Here is a 16174-nt window from a genome sequence, read left to right as displayed (position 1 = left end):
GTGCAAAATGTAAAAAACATGGTGGCTTCAGCCTGATCCTTTGTGATCTCTGAATGCACAACAGGCAGTGGACATAACTTATGTGGTGAGCTTCACATTTGAGCTTTGACACATGCAGGAATACAAAACCTGAAGGACTCGCCTTAATAAAGCTTAGGAAACAGCAATCACAGTAGTTATATTGTTATATTACCACAACAAATTAACAGTTAAAGGGATACTGTCATGGGAAAACATGTTTTTTTCAAAACACATCAGTTAATAGTGCTGCTCCAGCAGAATTCTGCCCTGAAATCCATTTCTCAAAAGAGCAAACAGATTTTTTTATATTCAATTTTGAAATCTGAGATGGGGCTAGACATTTTGTCAATTTCCCAGCTGCCCCATGTCATGTGACTTGTGCCTGCACTTTAGGAGAGGAATGCTTTCTGGCAGCCTGCTGTTTTTCCTTCTCAATGTAACTGAATGCGTCTCAGTGGGACATGGGTTTTTACTATTGAGTGTTGTTCTTATATCTACCAGGCAGCTGTTATCTTGTGTTAGGGAGCTGTTATCTGGTTACCTTCCCATTGTTCTTTTGTTTGGCTGCTGGGGGGGAAAGGGAGGGGGGTGATATCACTCCAACTTGCAGTACAGCAGTAAAGAGTGACTGAAGTTTATCAGAGCACAAGTCACATGACTGGGGGCAGCTGGGAAACTGACCATATGTCTAGCCCCATGTCAGATTTCAAAATTGAATATAAAAAAATCTGTTTGCTCTTTTGAGAAATGGATTTCAGTGCAGAATTCTACTGGAGCGGCACTATTAACTGATTCATTTTGAAAAGATTTTTTTTTTCCCATGACAGTATCCCTTTAAGAGTTTCACAAGATGAAGAAGAATTCTTTCAGAAGGCTGTAATCCTGTAAACAAGACCATCCCTGCGATGGATTTAGCTTTCAAATGTATTTTTTTGTCTCCTGGCCTGCCCGCAGACCCCATAGACATCATCATTTTATTACAATGTGGCCCACTAATGTGTTTTACAGTGGCAACTTGGCACAATAATGAAACTAGACAACACTGAAATTTTTTTTTTTTGGGGCAGAATATATGGGACGTCAGATGTTACAATCTTGTTGACCTTAAAATTGTCAACATGCAGAACAAGGTATTTTAGCATGGACTTTGGAAATTCTATGCCGATTTAACCACCATAAAAAAGAATCCATACGTCTGCATTCTTACATCTCATTCCTAAAAAAGATTTATATTAAGTTGGTCCATACTTGCTTCTACTATTCCACTAGATGTTGGAACTCTCTTGCTAAGGATTTGCTCACATATAGCCACAAAAGCCTGACTCTCATTTAGAATGTTATTTCATCCCAAATGTGGATTCGGGTCTTAGCTTTTTGTAGGTCAGTCAATATTTTCCTTGTTTCTATGTCGATTGTGTATGGACCCTGGCTTTGTGCATAGGGACATCACCACGCTGTAGCAGGACTTTTGCCACCAGATAGGACAATTATACCTCATCCATTAAGTTTTATAGTATGAAAGTAGCATTAATTGGGATTTGACAATTCCAGACACATCCATCAAATTGACCAATTCCTCATTCGCAGAGAATTCATATCAACTGCTCCCAAATCCAGAATTTACATCAATGTTGTCATTGTAAATCATGGTTTGTGAGCAGCTGTTGGTCCCTCCAAAAGAACATTTAGAATGGGGTATCTGGATACTTTTGAGTAATACAAAGGGGACAGCCAAGGTACCAAACACACCGCAAACCCCCCAACCAACAGTCAATCTAAAATCATACATATTAATATGTCAAGTATTTTGTCACATTTCTTACAAAGTGGGGATACATATGGCAATGTGACCAATTACTTTTGGTCATAGATTTTAAATAAGTCATATATTGGCATATGCTGTATGCAAGTTACATTAAAACAAGTCACATACTCACTCTTTCAGCCTCATGTTCCTAAAAGCGCAGCAGTGACTGGGGTATGTCAAGCGAGCGTCAATTAGACTGTCGAGTTTGTCCAGGGCTGGCAGTTGCTTCAGGTAGTAAGAATATTCTGCAACTAAGACTTGAATAAACTCTAGTCCGCAGCTCGGTAGATACTCTAATGCCGTTGAGGTTATATCTCTATAAAACAACAATAATGTTTATCTAAAACAGGGGCCTACACACTGTGGGCCTTATTTATCAAAGTCTGAATTTATCTGACTATTTTAATAAAAAAAAGTCCGACCAAACTAAAATCCACAATAAGACCTTATTATTAAAAAAAATCACAATTTAATCAAATCGGTCTGAGATGCAGGATTTTCGGATTCAGACTCCATCATCGGGGTATAATAAATCTCAAAAAATATAAGGGGTTTTTTTCCCACTAAAAATTCGATTTGATAGTCATTTTATATGGCATTCCGACTTTAATAAATAACCCTGTATGTGTATTTCTGGCTGATATACAGAAGAAGATGAGGTTATATGGCAAAACAGCTGATTGCATTCTACGACTCTGCTTTACATTCTCCGTTGCTATGACTTATGGAGAGTCACCTTTTAGGAGAGGTTGAGTTTTTTTTTAAGAGAAGATCATTACATCTGTTTTGGGAGTTGCTTAGTACAATACATACTTGTGATCTGTAGTCTAGTATAGTGTTTATTACATTTTTATACAGCCATTTACCCTGTGTATATGTTGCATTTCATGCAGTGGAGTAACTATTTTTTTTCATGGGCCCCCACTGGAAATCTTGGGTAACCCGCAGTGCTTGAAAATAAAATTGTAATTTCCCATGCATTGCAGGTCACCTGCACCCTACAGAGAAAGCAAATCTGCCGCATATCCACAGCTACAGGGTCTGCTTCCACTGTATTTATGCCACTGATTCCATGGTAATAGAGTGCATGCACCTAACTCTATATAGAATTTCCAGGAATAATAGCTATCTGGAACAGTTTAAATAACTCATGGTAACCTCCATCTGTAACCTTCTGACCAGAGCAGTGTGTATACAGTGTATGAAACATACCCATATAACTGCTTGGATCTCCTACACAACCCAATCCAACCCACTACCCGCTGACCATCATTAAAGGGATACTGTTATGGGAAAAAAAGTTTTTTTTCAAAATGAATCAGTTAATAGTGCTGCTCCAGCAGAATTCTGCACTGAAATCCATTTCTCAAAAGAGCAAACAGATTTTTTTATATTCAATTTTGAAATCTGACATGGGGCTAGACATATTGTCAATTTAACAGCTGCCCCTGGTCATGTGACTTGTGCCTGCACTTTAGGAGAGAAATGCTTTCTGGCAGGCTGCTGTTTTTCCTTCTCAATGTAACTGAATGTGTCTCAGTGGGACCTGGATTTTACTATTGAGTGTTGTTCTTAGATCTACCAGGCAGCTGTTATCTTGTGTTAGGGAGCTGTTATCTGGTTACCTTCCCATTGTTCTTTTGTTTGGCTGCTGGGGGGGGGAAAGGGAAGGAGGTGATATCACTCCAACTTGCAGTACAGCAGTAAAGAGTGATTGAAGTTTATCAGAGCACAAGTCACATGTCTTGGGGCAGCTGGGAAATTGACAAAATGTCTAGCCCCATGTCAGATTTCAAAATTGAATATAAAAAAATCTGTTTGCTCCTTTGAGAAATGGATTTCAGTGCAGAATTCTGCTGGAGCCGCACTATTAACTGATTCATTTTGAAAAAAATGTTTTTTCCCATGACAGTATCCCATTAAATTAAATTAAAGTGCAGTTTTTTGCAAACTATAAGTGGCATCGACATCAAAAGTGGGTTGGGATGAAAAAATAGTGAAATAAAAAGTTTAAAGGAGAAAAAATTCCTTAACTGTGATCCACAGGACCCCCGTCCCACTTCTGCATCCACAAACTCTATCTGAAATGCTTGACAAAGGGGCGTGTCGCCAATATGTAGCACTTCCGCATTAAACTTGCAAGGTTTCACCTTGGTTGCAGCAGTTCTGTTTGCCATTGGATCTCTTTTCTTTCTGATGTGATCTGAGGTTGCCAAACCTCTACCACTGAGCACCAGACATATCTTTCTAAAGGAGGCAAAGATGTGCCAGAGCCTGTTGTGTTGTAAATTCTATAGAACAATACATTCTCAAGCATTCTAATCAACAGCAATAGTCCCACAATAACAATAAAGAAACTCTAGTAGATACTTCTTCTTTAATGTGTAGAAAGTATCTAGGGAGTTCCCCAATATTAGTCTTTAAATGTTTCTCTGAAATATGAGCCAGAACAAAAGAATTTCGGCGATTGACATTAATTGAAACTACAGGAAATTCACATGTAACTAAAATACATTTCCAATGAAGTTACGCTGAAATTAAATTGGATGCTTGTTCCTAAAATGCATGATTAGGCAGAAGAAAGCATTGTTCTAAGTGAAAGACAAAATAATGAGAATATATGTTATCTCTGTACTTACAAGCGATTTGGTCCACTGGCTCCCTTTAAGGCATCATTATGAATGTGTTGGAGATTGTTGTTGTTATTAAGAAACCTGCATAAATTAGATTAACAAATGGAATGACTCCAGTTTTATGGATAGAGCTTTGAATCTGTGCAGTTCTGTAGACAATTATATGTACATTGATACTGTAACCTACTGTGATCCTGCACCTGGGCTCTGCCCATCCCACGGCAATTGGATTTTTCGGCCCTCCGTTGCTTGTTCAGATTGTTCCATATTTGTCATTTTTGTATTTGTTCATTATGAACAAACTTTCAATTAAGTCAAACCTTTTTTTTCAAGTGAAGGATTTTATTTATAAAAGTCCAAATAGTAATTCCATATCTTCTCAAAACTTGTGAACTTTCTCTGATTTTACTAAACCTAGATTTCTGCAATTAAAGAATCCTTTTACTGTCGTTATTTTCATTATTTTTTTCCCCAGGTTCCTGTGATGGGGAACTTACTTAGTATGCAGTCTTAGGCCTATAGCACATAGAGTTTTATCTCCTCCAGCTTTTTTTTTATCCTGGTGGAGTAAAGGCTGATGATCCATCCTGCAACTGTCACATGTGTGTAGTGACAACAATGAAAACAGTATCTGGGTCTGCCCAAAAAAGTGAGAGTACACACATGGGCCAAGTTCAGGATGGATTGGAAGAGAAGAAAATGCCATAGGCCTTAGTCTTGCCTTTGTCCCCCAGGGTGGCTGGCTACAACCTACCTTATCACCTCCCATAGCCTTCCTATTGTTCTTAATGCCCTTTAAGAAGCAAGAAAGATGATTGATTGTGATTTCTTGAATTAGTCCATAACAACTCGGTAGGTTTCCTTATAGACAGATACTATAATCCTATAGTCCATGGCTGTGTCACTTGTTCGGCCCACAGTTCTATGCAATCATGCTCTCTGATTTTGGCTCTTAATGTTACCAGGAGTGGCTTTTTGCCACCCCAGTGTCGCTGACGCTCCTTCACTCCTTCACTCTGTCAGCGTCTTCCGCAAAGTAATGGCGCCCAGGGGAATGACGTGGGACGCCGGTATGTCAATCCGGGCGCTGCGTCATGCCGCTGGTGTCAAACCGTGGGCATGTGTCTATAAAGGGATGACAGAGGCCTACAGTCATTGCCCGATTATAGGTTCAACTTATTGTGTTCCTGGGTGTGTTATACTACTTTTTGACCTTTGATTCCTGATCTTGACCTCGGCCTGTTATACTGACTAAGAACCTTGCTGCCTGAACCAACCTTTGCCTGGATTTGATTACTCTACTTCTTAACCCCTTGGAAACTGTGAACTGTATTGGAACCCGCTACTTCCTCCTTGGTCCGTATCTCCAACCTGAGCCTTCGGGCCCTGACACCCAGTAACTTGAGGGCTGCTGCCGCCTGAGATGAGTTTCTCAACTGACTGGGAAGAAATCTGTCAGCTCTGGCCCTTATGGGTCCCACTGCCACCTGGTGGGGGAATCAACTTGCTCGTGGACTGAACTTTGCTGCACCCAGCCAATGTAGTAAGAAAAGGTACGCACTGAGAGGGGTGGAGATATGCAGTGGATGGGGGTTTGCAAGCTGAATGGGGGTTCAGCAGCTAGGGTTGTGGGACCTTGGGTAGCTGCTTGCTGGCTGTCTGAACTTCACAGTAACTCGAAGAAGCATTAAAGGGATACTGTCATGGGAAAATTTTTTTTTTTTCAAAATGAATCAGTTAATAGTGCTGCTCCAGCAGAATTCTGCACTGAAATCCATTTCTCAAAAGAGCAAACAGATTTTTTTTATATTCAATTTTGAAATCTGACATGGAGCTAGACATATTGTCAATTTCCCAGCTGACCCAAGTCATGTGACTTGTGCTCTGGTAAACTTCAATCACTCTTTACTGCTGTACTGCAAGTTGGAGTGATATCACCCCCCCCCCCAGCAGCCAAACAAAAGAACAATGGGAAGGTAACCAGATAACAGCTCCCTAACACAAGATAACAGTTGCCTGGTAGATCTAAGAACAACACTCAATTGTAAAAACCCATGTCCCACTGAGACACATTCAGTTACATTGAAAAGGAAAAACAGCAGCCTGCCAGAAAGCATTTCTCTCCATGTCAGATTTCAAAATTGAATATAAAAAAATCTGTTTGCTCTTTTGAGAAATGGATTTCAGTGCAGAATTCTGCGGGAGTAGCACTATTAACTGATGTGTTTTGAAAAAAAACATGTTTTCCCATGACAGTATCCCTTTAAGAATAGGCATACTATGGTGGTGGGACTTAGGGGCGACAGCCCCCAGTGGACCCCAGATCCACCAGTTCAGCACTGAACATATTTTTCTCATGTGACTGTGGTCAATGGACTAAAATCGATGTTACACAATGTTTTATGGAATAGTATTCAGAGGCCACCATCTGCTTTGCTACATTGCATCAGGAACACCATGTGAACTGAAATTAATCTGTGCCATTGCTCTTTGTGGGACACACAGATCCATTCTTTTGCACTGAACATCCATGTCAAAATCACATTGGGTTTTTGTGTTTGCGGCTCAACTCAAGTGCCAACCACCCATCAAGTAAATCCATTAGCAAATTGCAGTTCTTACAGTTGGTCCAACTTTGTTCCGTTGAATGCATAGCTTTGGATATCTTCAAATCCATTCCTGTAAAGTTTCCTAAAACATAAACAAAGAGGATGACTTGTCGCCGTTCTACTGACAACACAGACCTGGGAAGCCTTTTAAATTTCTCTTTTAAATCCTTTTCATTTTTTAAAATTTTTTCTAATTGCGCCATAAATGTAAAAGTTAAACTGCAGCCCAGGGCAAATTTATATTTACTGAAAATTACTTAAAAAAAAAGCCATTAAGACGATATTGTATTCATGTGTGCACACAATAGACAGCTCTTTGGTGGTGGTGGTGGTGGGGGGGGGGTGTTAAAAAATTCAAAAATAAAAAGAATGAAGAACCTTTAGGCAATTTGATATTATGTGGCCAGGGACTTCTTTGTGTTTGAGGCGCTTGATGATATGAAGAAAAACGTATCTCTTTTACCAATAGATATTTGCTGTTCTTTGTGTAAAAACTCATAAAAACAGAAACATGGGTCCTTTTTAGTGGTTGCGTTTTTTCTGGTAATGTGATCATGCGAAGAAGCGTTAAGGACAAGTCACCCTGCTGAGGAAGGACAAAAAAGCTTCTATTTGTACAGTGAATCAAAATGAATTCCAACCAGCACGGAAACAAGTTTTTTATTTCTACAAAGAAAGAATATTGGTCTTTTATACAGTCGATCCATTGAGTAGTTCCATGTATTCAACAAATCAGACTGAACTGTAGAAGGAATGTCATGTCAGATGTGCATGGATAAGATAAAGATGGTTGGGTTTACCCTTATTGTGTTGAGTTTGTGATGAGTTTGATTTACAATGACTGATCACAATCCAGATTCTGCTTATTAGATGAGTTGAACAGTTTGGCCAATGATCAGAGACAGTGCTGGGAATATTTGCTTGTGTCACATGGTGTCCTATCTCAATAAACGCTACTTCTTTTTGCCCTTAAAAGGGAATTGTACCCCCTTGAGAGCAATGAATAGGGCTTGTACTGAACTTTTTGCCCATTGGTTTTTGTTGTTACCTGAGCTAAACAAGGATATTGAAGCTACTCCGTGATTTGTCTCTGCAAATTAGAAAATTAGATTCCCAGTGCACAAATAATCCCCTTGCATAATGGACTCCTGCTAACAAAACAGTCACAACAAAGGGTAGGGATGATATACTGGTAATTTAATTATCTACCAAGAACTAAACATGGAGAAGCTTCACTTTCCCTGTTAAGCTCAAAAAATAATAAAAAACAGGCAAAAAAAGTATGTTCATCACAAGCCCTATTTGTTGAGCTCATATTGAACCCAGATATACTGTCCCTCTAAGCTCTCATTAGTAATAGGGACAGAGCCAAGGGGAACGTCCAAGGGGAACTAAAGTGCAAAGCGCCTAACGCTAGCGCAAATTTGCCAGCGTGACATCATTTCGTTACTTCGCCAATTTACTAACGGGCGCTGGCGTAAATTCACTAGCAAAGTGGACCTACTCTATCGCTACTTCGCACCCTTACGCCAAACGAAGTTGCGCTATGGCGAAGAGACGTAACTACGCTAATTCACTAACTTGCGCATTTTACTGACGGTTACCTCTTGCGCCAGACTTGCCTTCGCCACCTCAGATCAGGTGAAGTGCAATAGAGTAGATAAGGATTGCTTCAAAAAAAAAATTTCTGAAATTCTTTGAGTCTCAAAAAACGCTGGCGTCTTTTCCTTTTTTAAGGGTGATAGGCTGAACAAGATCATACATTTTTTTGGGGGTACCCTCCTTCCCCCCTACATTTCTTAACATATGGCACATAAACGATACAGTGGGCTCATGTATAGGGCAATATAACAACTTTATTTTATCTTATGAAGCTTTTCCAGCTTGTGTAGTGTAATGTATTTGTTGCTACATATACGTCCATTCAACTTTAACTTAGAGCCGTATGCAAATTAGGCATCACTAGCGTAACTTCAATTTCCTTGACAAATTAACGCTGGCGTAACTTCGCTACCGTTCGCCTTCCTGAGCGCAATTTTGGATTTTAGTGAATTAGCGGTGCCCTGGCGAAGTGTGGCGAAGCCTGCGCTAGCGCAACTCCGCAGGTTAGTGAATTTGCCCCTTGGAATGGATACTCTTGAAAAATGTCAGATAAGCTGTTGCTGTACATATGTGTTTTTAAAGGCACAAAGAAGATTTGAAATGATATAATATTTCTAATTCGTCAGTGGAAATTGTGTGTTTGTTATTTTTGGGTATACGTGTTACCCCTTTAATGATTTATTCAAATAAAATTTGTCGAAATCATTTAAAAAAGTCCAGCATAGAACACAAGTACAGAATATTGTAATTCACCCCAAAAAATGACACATCTGTACTGCACAAATTTTGTAAATGTTTCCCCACACTTTTGTTAACGTAAACATAATTGCATGAATGCATTTGTGAATTGAGTGCAAGCGGTGGCTCCAATTCTCCTAGTGGTTTGCGGCTTTAACCTGCATTAACCCTAAAGACACCATATCCAGGTTGGCGGTAGTTCCCGGGTTGCCCGCGGTCAATAGTTGCACTTGTAAGGGGCACGACCAATGAACAGGTCTATGCAGAAGCCTTAGGAGCATGTTTAGACCAGAAGTGTAAGGTTGAAGACATTGGCCCATAGTATAGATAGAAAAAAATTGGGGTTGTCTGAGACCCCCCACCTCAATGGCCTCCCCCACAGTATCTACCCCCTCTATCATTACACCACTGGCTTGGACACAAGTACCTTTAATAAATAGCATCAATGAATGTCTATTTTACCTCTCGTACTGATATTCGTAAATGAACCCCTACATGTTGCCTCAGTCCGTAGGTTGATGATGCCACTTTATAATTAAAAACAATATTAATAATGGTGTTCTCTTGCCATATTATACACATACTTACAATATTACAGGCTCATTATTCATTTCCTGAAATGCGTTCGCTGGTATCGTGGTTATGTGCAAGTTGTCGTAAATCTCCCTGGGAAAAGAAATCCCTGTTAGCCTGCTGATAAAGCGCGGGGGGAGGGTCCAAAAACGCAAGACTTAACATGGCAAACTTACTGAAGCTCTGTGTCCTATAAAGCATCTCAGAGACATGTCATCAAATAATAGAAACACATTAGGGCACGTTCAAAAGGACAAAACCTGACTGGAATAAAATATCCAAGCAATAACCCGAAGGCACGAAAAGCAAAATACTCGAGGGGCTACGTTTTTACTTACAGGATAAACTGCAACTGCGATGAGAAGATTTTGGTGACATCTGGAAATTTTCGAATTCCTGTATTGCCGATGCTTCTGTAAGGAGAGACAGCCGTTATTTTACAACGTACAATTATTTTATATCGGAGTGCTGCTCAGTGAGAAACAATGAAACATTCCCTTACTATTCATTCTCATTTTGTTCTGGGATGCCAGATCATCCTACTCTTTGCTATAGATTCTCAATTGAAGGGGAAATAAAAAAAAAAGAGGAAAGACATTATTACTTCCTAAACCACAGAGCCACCTCTTCTAGTTTCATTTTTATACATACAATGGCATCAATTTGCTCCTAATTCCAAATGGGCACAGTATTGTATGGCACATCCAGCATCCCTAATTAACTGGAATCATTGAGACCCTACTCAGGAGAGAACTTCAACATGTGTTCACAAGAAGTACTGCTTACTGAACACTTACTGAACAGGTTTGTTATGCGAAGATCCTGTGAAGCTGAAGCCACCATATTGAGGATAATTTCAAAGTATCTATGAATTTGGGTGCTTTTGTATTTTGGGCACAGTATTACGTAATCCATGCCATATTGTTTTTAGTATTTGTTTCTATTGGCTTACCTCCTGTTGCGGCTTTCTTTAGATTTTTTTCTCACCCAGATTTGGTCCTCCCCGACCCTTTTTGTGCTCTGCTTCTTCACTTGATTTTTCTGTTGTGCAAACTGGTGACTTTAGAAAATATCCTGACCCATCAACTCTTTTGCCTAACCACAACTTATCACTCTCCTTTTCTGTTTGCTAAATTAAAGTTGACGTATAAGAATGTATTACTGTATCCCCATGCACCTATAATTTTATTCTCTAGGTTTGGTCTTGCCCAATAAAATCATAGTGCTTTTTCCTTTAGGAAATGGTCCTTATAGCCTTTTCGAAATCACTCCTATTAGTAGCAGCCGTGTGTGTGATCATTTGGAATATTTAGAGGAGCGGTCTGTAGGTGGGTGCATATACTAACAACACTTGAGTATGTATAGAACCCCCGTATGTAATATTAGAAGAGAGAGCAGCATAGGAAAGACAGACAAATTAATCAAGATTCTTTACCCGTGCAAAGACAGAACATGGCATTGTGTCTGTATTGGGCACAATTAAGGAAACACATAGACAACTGTGAGTGCCTTCAACAAAGACAGACCAGACATGAAGGACATCTAGAGGCACATTTACTAAGGGTCGAATATCAAGGGTTAATTAACCCTCGATATTCGACCATCAACGTAAAATCCTGTGACTTCGAATATCGAAGTTGAAGGATTTACCGCAAATACATCGATCGATCGAACAATTAAATCCTTAGAATCTAACGATTCGAAGGATTTTAATCCATCGATCGAACGATTTTCCTTCGATCAAAAAAAGCTTAGAAACCTTATGGGGAAGGTCCCCATAGGCTAACATTGGTGCTCGGTAGGTTTTAAGTGGCGAAGTAGGTAGTCAACGTTTTTTTTAAAGAGACAGTACTTCGACTATCGAATAGTCGAACGATTTTTAGTTCGAATCGTAGTCGATGGTCGAAGTAGCCTATTCGATGGTCAAAGTACCCAAAAAAAACTTTCGAAATTCGACGTTTTTTTAGTTCGAATCCTTCACTCGAGCTTAGTAAATGTGTCCCCTAATGTTTGTAGGCTAGTTTGGAAAGGTTACTGATGTTATTTAGCAGATGTGCTTAATATTCTCTTCTTATACGCTAAACTAAAACAATCCAGCAGAACGTTTCTTTCTAATATAATGTCCCATTGCCAGTCCATAACAAGTCCATAAACCAAGTATAAATTAGTAGGGCCTGGTGGTGACCATCAGGCTCTTGCTAACAACAAAGAAAAGCAATAAAAAAACTAAAGAATATCTGATCTTTACAGGAGTCAACCTAAACTTACTGTATAACGGGCACTATAAAACCCTGACCTGCCCTGACGGCATCAAAATCTCCAGAATCATAGCAGCAGTTAAAGGAGAACTAAAACCCCATTAATAAAAAAAATCCCCATCCCCATCCCTCCATTGGCCCCCTTCCCTGCTTTCTCCTTCCATAGTACATTACTTGAAAAAGTGTCCCTGGCATTAACGTTGGCATATTCATGCAGAGTAACACAACAGAGCTCTTGGGTGCCATCTTCAGTATCTTTATATTCCTCGCGGACGTGAGCTCCGACACTGAGTTTTTTCACACACGCACCTACTGTGCATGCTCCAGAAAACTGAAGATTGACGAAGGAAAAGAAGAGGATCTAAAGATACTGAAGGTACTCTGAAGATACTCTGCATGAATATGCCAACATTAATGCCAGGGACACTTTTTCAAGTAAGGTACTATGGAAGGAAAAAGCAGGGATGGAAGGGTATGAGGTTTTTGATTAACAGGAGTTTAGTTCTCCTTTGAAAAAGCCCTTCCTCCCTTCATGCCTTTGACTAGTTAGTACTGGAAACGTGTGTGTGTAAAATACAAAACTACATGATAGTCCTACACACATATGCACCCTGCCTCCTTCTACTATAGACATTCTTACCTCTTGTAGAAGTTACCAGCTTCTGTAAGAAAGGGATCAAGTGAAGTGACATCAGAGCAAAGGGCAGGGCCAGGAATTCAAACCTGGGTGGAAGAAAAGGGGGAAGAGTTGGAAGACGGAGGATATTTAGAATAGAACAGAACCTGAGTTTGAAAGAGAATTAACAGGAGTCTAGTTCTCCAAAAACACCTACAGAGCATGAGGAGATTCATCTAAAGGCCTTCTCTATATGGGTTATTTGCAAATACTTTCTCGTTACAGTTAGTGGCTCCAATTCTTTATAACCAATTTTAAAATGGGAAGCACAACCCAAATTGTTTATTAGACCATTGAGTGGGTGGGACCAGTAGCATTAAACCATACCATTATGACAATGACTGTTCTGTATAGAAGAGAAACTTCATGTTTCCAACTGTTCGAAGTTACTCAACTGCCACCTTTTTGCATTTCACAATGGCTTCTACTTTTCCTTGTTTCTATTGCAGAGTAATACCATGCTCTCCAGCAATGACGGAGCACATCAAAACAAATGAGGGGTGCATGGGTGAACAAATACACCACATTTGTATAAAATATTAGTTGTCAGCTACAGCTGGAGCACTCACATTTTTAACCGGCTAATAGTGTATAGTATGTATATCCTTCATTTCAAGAGGAAACGTGTGTCAACATCTTAAATATAGTGTGCCCTATCCATACCATCACCATGTCACACCAAAGCAGGTTATTATCACACAGGTGAGATGTTGGTTAGAGATATATTCTAAAGGTTCATGTTCTCTACTTAGGTTAAGAGCTGAATCATCAGATATGCGGGTGGAAACTAGGGATGCACCGAATCCAGGATTTGGTTCGGCCAAGATTTGGCCTTTTTCAGCACCATCTGCCAATCCAAGTTCCTGGCTGAACCGAATCCAACAAAAAAATCATGTGACTTTTTGTCATGCAAACAAGAAAGTACATTTTTTTTAACCATGTGACGCTCACACCAGTTCTCTTTTACATATGCAAATTAGGGGTTGGATTTAGTTTTCAGCCAAATCCTAAAAAAGTGGATTCGGTGCATCCCTAGAAGAAAATTCTGCCTCTGCCTGATGATTCAGCATTACATTTTGCTGATGTTTGTGTATCTTCAGTGGTGTAACTATAGAGGAAGCAGACCCCTCCCAACATTTTGTAAACAGAAAGAGGGACAAAAAGATTTGCCAGCACAGTGAATTTTTTGACCACGCCCATTTTTGAGGCCACACCCCCCATAATTACCATGTCTATTTTACAAAATTTGGTAGGTTATGAAAGTCTGAACATATTTCAGTGTTTTTTATATGTTATTACACTTTTGATAACGAATCTTCGTTCTTATCTTATCTAAAAGTTACAAAAGTATCTTAAGTATGTATTCTGCGATCTCAGCCAAGAGCCAATTAAGTTAGAAACTTTGTATCTTTTTCTGGCTGTTCAGTGCAGCAGATCAAAAAGAAACTTGGGAAATGTGAGTACAAATATGAGACTGTCGGTTGAGCTGTCAAAAGTGGGACCTCTCAAAACGGGACAGTTGGAAGGTATGCTGTGGGGGCCTGCTTCCTCTATAGCATAAAAAAAAACCTTTCTTCCCAGCCCCTCTCTTACCTGCGGCGAGGAAGGTGAACACAAGTTGGGCAGGAGTGGGAGTAGTCAGGGCTGGGAGTGGGCGTTGCAGAGGTGGCATGTGGGCGGGGTCGGTGGGAGAATGGGGATTGGAGTGTGCTGGGTCCCTCTGAAAATTTTTTGCAGGTGGGTCCGATTAGGGTTGCCATCTGTCCGGTTTTGACCCAGACAGCCCGGTATTTTGAGGGGCTGCCCGGGTCTATACTTCCTGCCCGGTTTTCTAAATAATGAAAACCGGCGGGATTCCCTTGATTGACACGATGATTGGCCAATCGCTGATCGCCGCATCATAGCCCCGCCCACTGACGTCATAGCCCGGCCACCGACGTCACGGGTCCGCCCACTGAAGTCACAGACACGCCCTCTGATGTCACGGACCCACCCCCCGTCCGGTCTCAGCCAGACATAAAGGTGGCAACCCTAGGTCCGATGCCCAGTAGTTACGCCACTGGGCTTCTTAATAGGCGCCTGAGAAAATCCATCCTGTCCAATCAGTGAGATGACTGATATCCAAGGCTTTTGTTGACATCGGTTGTGCATAAACATGCCAAAAATCACACAGAACCTCACTTCATATGATAACATTGGTGCACATATGGCCACCTTAATAACTTTTCCATGAAGACAAACACTGGTATAAAAATGATGTCTATGTTACAACCACCACCACAATATTGATGGTGGAACCTGGAAACAAGAGATGCTGGGCCCCAAAGTCATCTCGGCCGGTCTGTTGCACGTTCCCTTTTATTTTAAACCATTAAAGACAATAAAACCCATTTAAAAAAGATTGATTACTGCAGCTCCAGCTTTAATACTCCCATATGGACACGGTCTAACAGATCAGGAAACAACATTCACGCGATAGCGATGGCTTTATATAAAAGCAGCCTAGACTAATGCATTACCCTCTGCTGGCTCTATGGGGACATTACTTAAACATAAATATCATGCAATTAAGATGCTTCATTTATTAACCATGTGTTTTTTTTTTTTGGTTTTTTTTTTTACAGTTCAGCAAAACTAGCTGCCAGATGTCTAATTAAGTACCGGATCAGACTAAGGCTGAGTTTTTTTGTTTTTCGCAGTCTTGAAAAATGCAACAGTTAATGTGAAATATCCTAATTAACTAAGATAAGGTCTCTGAGTTCAATTTCATGGCTGTCTTCAGAACTCTCAGTAGGGCAAGCCTCGTGTTAATCAAACAGCAAAGGTCAGCGCAGACCTTGTACCTCCACTATATTATCATGAAAGTAATGGAAGAGAAATTGATTGCTATTTTATAATGCCGTCAGAACAGATGTTTACTGGCAGGCCAGTGTCTATAATCCTTTTATAGATCCACATTAGCTGCACATTTAAGCACTGCTGTCAAATTACACTATTTGTTGGCTAATAACTTACAAATGTATAATTAGTTTCCGCTCCCATATCCTATTCCACCTGTTCTCCCCGTTAACGAGAATCATGCCTTTATTTAATTACGGGGGAAGAAAAGGGGGATTCTGTAGAGCAGACACTCTCATTTAATTGTGCTTAAAATATAAGTGTGGATTCTTAAAGGAATACTGTCGTGGGAATTTTTTTTTTTTTTTCTCAAAATGAATCAGTTAATAGTGCTGCTCCAGCAGAATTCTGCACTGAAA

At 40.1% G+C, this 16174-nt stretch overlaps 1 protein-coding gene across 1 annotated transcript in view; it reads right to left on the bottom strand.

Moving 5' to 3' along the window:
- The window catches only part of lhcgr-A (luteinizing hormone/choriogonadotropin receptor), a 63485-nt gene that overhangs the window by 11316 nt on the left and 35995 nt on the right, over window positions 1–16174 (bottom strand). The window contains 5 exon segments of the mRNA NM_001256261.1: window positions 1959–2144; window positions 4468–4542; window positions 7084–7152; window positions 9999–10076; window positions 10322–10396. Coding sequence (NP_001243190.1) covers window positions 1959–2144; window positions 4468–4542; window positions 7084–7152; window positions 9999–10076; window positions 10322–10396 — 483 coding nt within the window.

Source organism: Xenopus laevis, chromosome 5L (genome assembly GCF_017654675.1).
Source record: "Xenopus laevis strain J_2021 chromosome 5L, Xenopus_laevis_v10.1, whole genome shotgun sequence".
Taxonomy (NCBI): domain Eukaryota; kingdom Metazoa; phylum Chordata; class Amphibia; order Anura; family Pipidae; genus Xenopus; species Xenopus laevis.
This window is presented reverse-complemented; position numbering and strand designations above follow the sequence as displayed.